Consider the following 6,392-nt stretch of genomic DNA (forward strand, 5'->3'; position numbering starts at 1 on the left):
TGTTTCTCAGGTTCCTCTAGCTCCTGAAATAAAACATACAGGGTGTCCCAGAAAACGTGTCATTGAATTATAATAAAAAAACTACACCACCTAGAGTCATGCGGTCATTTGTTCTTAAAGGGACGGTCGCATCCGGTCCGGTCGGTTCCGAATCTAAAGTGCCGTTTCACTCCCTTTTTATCACTGATAATAGCGCCGCAAACCCGACGCGAATTGGTGGCGTTGTTCCTGTGCAGTTTGATGTAACTCATGACAAGAGCAGACGACGCGTATTGAAAGTATTCCGGGATTCCCTCTCCGGAGAGCCACGAAAACGTCATCCGGACCAAAGGAGACACATGATCAGACTGCGCCAATGAGGGCGCGCCTCCCGGCACAGCTGGCAGGCGGGCGTCTGCAAGGCGCCATCTCCAGTTGTCTGCTATCATGTCGGAATTAGAAAGGGATGTCGCGTCGCTGTCAAGCGATTTTGAAGAAGCCACCATCGATGAAGTGGTGGTAGACGATGACCCATATTCGACAGACCCGCTACCACTTCATCCTGCTCGTGATAGAGGTGAGATATTGGACGTGAGCTTCACGACAACACGCAGTTTGAGGTACGTTTCATTACCGGACCGCAGGCGTACGACGAACCTTTCCGCACACCGGCTTCACAGGTCCACTTGGCAATGACAGGTACTTCTGCGACTGCTGTAATACCGGAGAAGCATGGATGAGCACCTGCTGCAGTTCTGTGAGCCAGATATCTGCTCTGTGTGAAAACGCAGGTACCCACACTTCAACGAGCTTTGCGTTCAGAGAGAGCTGCTGGTAGTCTACACGCCTCGTGTTGCCGATGCGATCACCGGATGCAGCTTCTGTATTCAAGGGACAACAGGTTCAGTGGTGCACAAGCTTTTACGCTATATCCTCCGAAGTACAGTCTTCCCCCGTTTGTGCGGACCACAGTTCCCGACGGAAATGCTCGTATCCAGTCCGGATAAAAGGGGGTGGACTAAGCACGTAATGATTTCACGTGCACCGGTGTAGTTTTGAAGAGCTTTCTTGTTCTAACAGCAGACTTAGTTCGTGATCAGAGCTACACCGTGTACACGCTATATATGCCGTGTAATTTTTATGGTAGTCAAGTACATGCAGCATTAATTTTCTGTCACTCTTTGTCTGTTCCAAAACAGATGCCTGCTACTTACATCATATTAGTCATTGCAAGCTGGGCCCCAGAAACAGTATCCAAATTCCAGTGTGTGCTTTACACCTAATCAGAGGACACTATAGTCACAGTCATATTATGGATATTAACAACATCAGTACGTTTCAGGTAAGCTTCTGCCATGTCTGCAGTGCAAAGTGTGATTGATAGGATTTTGTTTTTTGTTCTTGGAGCTGCATGTAATTTTTTAAACCCTATTCGAAATAATTTTCCACAATTGTCATGTTCTGTACATGGAAACTGTGTTGGCTTTGGAGTAAACTCAGTGACTATGAAGGTTCACAAGGAAATAATCTGAAGTGATGCTTTTGAAAAAACACTCCTACAGCATAACCAAAAAGTAGACAAACTCCAATCAACAAATCTTACGTTGGTTCACCGTTGCAAATATCAGCTGACTTGACACTCCTCTGTTGTTTGAGCGTGGGTAAGAACAGCCAGATGTGGTGTTTTTGGTGCAGTTTTTATTACCTTCTTTTATAGTACCATGCAATTATTTGATTACAATGAATCATGGACAGGTTCTAGAACTTCATTTATTACAGATAAATAATTCACACAAACCATGTATTGGAGTGAAAAATAAGTCATATTACACAACATGTTATGCCTGTGTACCTAAAAGCTTTTTATGACATTATAGCTTTGACGTAATACAGTGCTGATGTGCCCCGGATAAAACTTGAAAAAAAAAGTGAACATGGTACATTATGAGTCTTGTTCCTATCATTACCTTACCTCTTTCAGGCATATGACCCTTCTTCGACAGCTGTGAACAGAACTTCATTCAAGACCACCGCGATGCTTCCCACATGTCAGTGTGCGCAGTAGGAAGACAAAATATCTGGCACAGTTATGCCACCTCATAAGTATCTACATATTCCTTCAAAAGCTTACAGAACAGAGGGTTGACATACTTCCTCACAGGACTGACGCCGTATCAGCGAACTGGTGTGGATGCAATTACAAATATGTGGCTAGGCTACCAAGGTGCCCACCTGTCAGTGTGTCAGCTACGGACGAATTTTGCGGCTTAGGTGGCAGTTCTAAGAAGAAATACATGCCAACCCTGTGTTCTGTTGGAACTTTTGTCGGAATCTGTAGATACATGTTGGGCTTATTTGGTGGCAAAGATAGAACACTGTAGCAATATTTTATGCTCAATTCTGTTGGCTATTGTGTTATCACCGGGTGTAAAAGATCAAGGAAGGACCCACGGGATACAACCACATCTTACTACATCCCCGCTAGCAATCCTTCCCCTATACCACGCAAAGCTGTTGAAAAACACTTATTTTGGCATGTAGAGTGAAATGAACGAATCTCACTCTCTAGGTTAGGGAATGTACTCCGTACATAAAATACAAGCCAGGAAAGCGGCGTAGCTGAGACCTCCTGTTGGGTGCCACCACTGTTGGTGAATATTCCAGAGCTCTCATGACCTCAGCATTGTTGCAGGTCCTTCAAGACTTCTTCTGAAAAAAATAAAAAAAATAAAAACTGATTTCAATTAGTTCGATACTGCCATTTTTCCAACACCTTTACTTCTAAACAGTCTAGGTAGTGCCACAATACTTTAGTTGTATGAATATGTAAAACTGGTTTCATATATTAGCATGCAAATTGGGTTTACCATAAAGCAACACTTGTCTCTGTGTAAAGCATTGGGTGGCCCTGAAAAGGGCCTTTTTTTTGTTCTTTTTCTTCTTTGTCATGGTTTCTGAAAGGTCTGAAGTGTCAGCGTGTGAGGTGGTCACAGTCCTCACTTCCGGAACCTAAGAAGAAAAGTGCAAAGTGTAATTGAACGACTAGTGGCCATAGTATGCAGGTGGCAAACAGCTCACATACCTGGCCTGGTGCTTTTCCACAGCTTGTGCCAAAGCTGGTCTTTCACCATATGTTGATGCACGTGGTGGTCCAATTTCCACAAAAACAGGCTCCTTTAGGTGTTTTTCTATGCGAGACGACACCTCGCCAATGAGGATTGACGTATAGTCTAAAAGAAAAGGAGAAAGTGTGAAATGGCCACAAAACTGTGTAGCACTTTAGGAGCATGACAGCAACTACACTCTTAAAAATGAACTTCACCGCATAGCACGCTCCTAACCAACCATCATCTTGAATGATATCGTTATCTGCCCAGAGCCATGAGATATATTCCTTTATTAATGAAAGCAATCTCTATACATATTATAAAAGATACTATCACTATATATTACTGCTAGGCAGGCTACTACTGACAGACAACACGCGCACTACCAATGCTATAAGAGAAGATATATTGTTGTTGACATACCAAATGGAGCAGACTCCATCATGCTGCCTGACTGAGCCAGTAATAGAAATACAGTGTTTAAGAAAGAGAAATAGATACATATGAAAGCACTCGAAGCAGACACTTTACACGCGCCATGTGAGGGGATAATAACCGCATCTTCAGTCTCGTTATGGTTGTGCCGTCGATGTCCCGCAATGTGCACATTTGCCGGCCAATAAATAGTATTGGTTGTTGGATAGTTCTGTTTGGAAATCACGACTGCCTAACTGCACACTATACTGCTATATATATTACACTATACCGCTCTCGGACTGAACTAAAAGCTTACCTCGTCACTGGGCATGTCAAGGCTTTCCACTTGTTCCGGGAACAACGTGGGCATAGCGTCAGGTTTTAGCCGCCTTCGTTTTGGAGCAAACCCGAGGCGAACCTGCATGATGTCTGTCTCCAGATAAGCTTCGTCAGAGGAGTGCGAAGAACATATGGTGCGGAACACGACGTTCTTTCTCCATAGCAGGATATCTGCTGGCGATGGCCGCCTCCCATTTTCGTTTTGTGTCATTGTCCCTCGGTCGGTGAAACGTTAGTTCCGGGTTGGCCGCCGACGAATTCATGCAGCCAGGAACATAACATCTCGTTCCTGTACTCGTAGACATGATACAATCTCCTTTGGGAGAAAATATCACAGGGAAACACGTGAAATATGGACGTATATCATGAAGTCGAAGCAGACGGTCTCAGACACAAACTTCGACGGAGAAGCTCGAGGACCGACTACGCTCTGATTCGTCCGTCGCGTCATGGTCCGATGCACGTCACAACGATGTCGCTGTTGCTGCGACGCTCGCCGCCGTAGAGGCCGCGCGAAATTCAAAATATGATTGTGAAATAACTAAACAATTCTCGCGAGAGAAAAATCGCCAAGTAGGTTGTCGGAGGATGCGGAACATCATGGTAACAGTTTCATGCCCACGTTCCCGGATGCGACCGTCCCTTTAATGGGTTTTTGCCACCTCCTCATGTGAATGTCGTGTAACGTAAGTTTAATTATGTAAATGTTTGCGAGCTTAAGTCGGAAATTTGCCTAGTAAAGGTCACTTTTTTGCCCCACCAATGTGAAGAGCGTGTCTAATTTAGTCAAATTAGTGATAATTGGCAGGGATATTCAGGAGCTATCCCATCGGAAAAAATAGCCGAACATCATGCTCTACGGAGGTCGCACAGAATAGCGCACGATGAATTTTTCAGCGCAATCTTTGTCAGTCCGACGAAAGGAGGTTGGAAACCCAGCCCTCCCCGACATCGCAGAAAGAGATAAAACAGGCACGGCTTATCACGTTCGACTTTCGCTGGGATAATGCATAATGCATAATGCTGGCATATATTTTATCGAAGACGTAAACGGATAAAAAACAAGAAATATAGATCATACGTGTGCTAAAATACATCAAAATAATGGCTAAAAAAGCAACAAAAAATAAAAAAAAACAGAAGGGTATATGGCAAGAGTGGACACTTCTTCCCCTAACGGATCTCAAAGGGGGAAGCTGCCCAACTTGGAATCTCAAGTGGTTCAATTGACCATTGTGGGAACAAAATGGTACCTGCGAGGCTCCCACTGTAAGTTCTGGAACCATTTGAGGCCAGAGTGGTACCACTGATTTCACCAATGTGGAACCAGCCACCCCACTTGAGAATCCATCTGGGACCATTAAGATTCAACTGGAACCATTCCGGGGCCATCCACATTCAAATGGAACCATTCTGGAACCAGTCCAGATTTTTGCCTGGGATACTTGGGCATACCGCAAGATAGGAGATGCAACTCTAGCATAATTGATTTGAACGTTCACAATGCGATTACGTTTAGGCTGTCATGAGGCCGTGTCACCAGATTCCAGAACGGAAGTATTTTGAAAGGCTCATACTTTGAAAATCATTTAAAGATGTAGATAGACGCCGGGAACAAGAACTTTCGCGATCGTCACATTGGTCCCCCCCCCCTCCCGCCCATATAGCATTTTCTCCTCGGATTTGCACGGTTTGCGTGGGTCGGCCCGTGGCAGGTAGGGGGGGGGCTCGAGCCCCCCCCTAGCCCCCCCGTGGCTACGCCACTGCTCGTCACGTAAGTGGAAGCGCGCAGGGACTGAGACGGGAACGGAACCGAAAACCGCTTGAAACCAAAATATCTTCCTGAACGATAACCAGAATGCAAGCGCAATTAACCGAAATCATAACCTGAACCGAAAAATGTGATTTCGGTTACCGGTTCATACGAGTCGGTTCAAGCGTGAACCCTATCAACTTTGGATGCGATATTTGCATTGCTTTACAACTCTGACTAGTGGTGTTGTACGTTCTTCTGTTGAAGTAGATCTCTTCATCATATGATGGCTGCACTTCTCCTCAAAGTAAAGAGGAAACAGTTCGAGACGTTGTCGCATACATAGCGGTAGTGCACGTGCTGCTAATTGGGAGGGGGGGGGTATGCTTATAAAAAAAAAAGGGAAAGGTTAGCCAGGCAAAGAGCCGGTCAGGCTTTTCGAATAACATTCTCTGCAAACGATAAATGTCTTCATTTTTACTCGTTTGTGCTTTGTAGCTCATTTTGCGACAGCCACGCAGCCTACACATCCTAGAGAAAGAGAAAAAAAAATACCAGTTCAGCTGTTTGGTTACCGGTAACCGCCATATTAAAACGGCGAATCCCGTAACCGTAACCGTATTCAGAGTTCTGACACTGAACCGTAACTGAATCGGTATTCGTTTCGGTTTCAGTCCCTGAGTGATGGGCTAAGGCCCGGTTGCGTATTTCGAAACCCTGACCGATACAGAAGGGCGGCGGCGGCGGCGGCGGAAAACCCTGAAAACCCGATGCGTTGCGTTGGCGGCGCAGGACGC

General features: G+C 45.3%; 1 protein-coding gene and 1 long non-coding RNA gene across 3 annotated transcripts; one reads left to right on the plus strand and one right to left on the minus strand.

Moving 5' to 3' along the window:
- Positions 1–400: 400 nt before the first annotated feature.
- On the plus strand, positions 401–2,726 carry LOC135398018 (uncharacterized). Of its 2 annotated transcripts, XM_064629470.1 has the most exons (6): positions 401–556; positions 624–678; positions 771–880; positions 1,179–1,321; positions 1,961–2,027; positions 2,549–2,726. In XM_064629470.1, the coding sequence occupies exons 1-6, from the start codon at positions 427–429 to the stop codon at positions 2,551–2,553; spliced, it is 510 nt and encodes a 169-aa protein (XP_064485540.1). In that variant the 5' UTR covers positions 401–426; the 3' UTR covers positions 2,554–2,726. The 2 variants fall into 2 exon arrangements, with proteins under 2 accessions (XP_064485540.1, XP_064485539.1); XM_064629469.1 differs by having other exon boundaries at positions 1,961–2,726.
- Positions 1,801–4,252, minus strand: LOC135398019 (uncharacterized). The gene is made up of 4 exons (XR_010423954.1): positions 3,820–4,252; positions 3,062–3,209; positions 2,847–2,988; positions 1,801–2,688 (listed from the first exon to the last, which is right to left on the minus strand). It is a non-coding gene; the product is annotated as an uncharacterized LOC135398019 (long non-coding RNA).
- Positions 4,253–6,392: the final 2,140 nt, after the last annotated feature.

Source organism: Ornithodoros turicata, chromosome 6 (assembly GCF_037126465.1).
Source record: "Ornithodoros turicata isolate Travis chromosome 6, ASM3712646v1, whole genome shotgun sequence".
NCBI lineage: Eukaryota > Metazoa > Arthropoda > Arachnida > Ixodida > Argasidae > Ornithodoros > Ornithodoros turicata.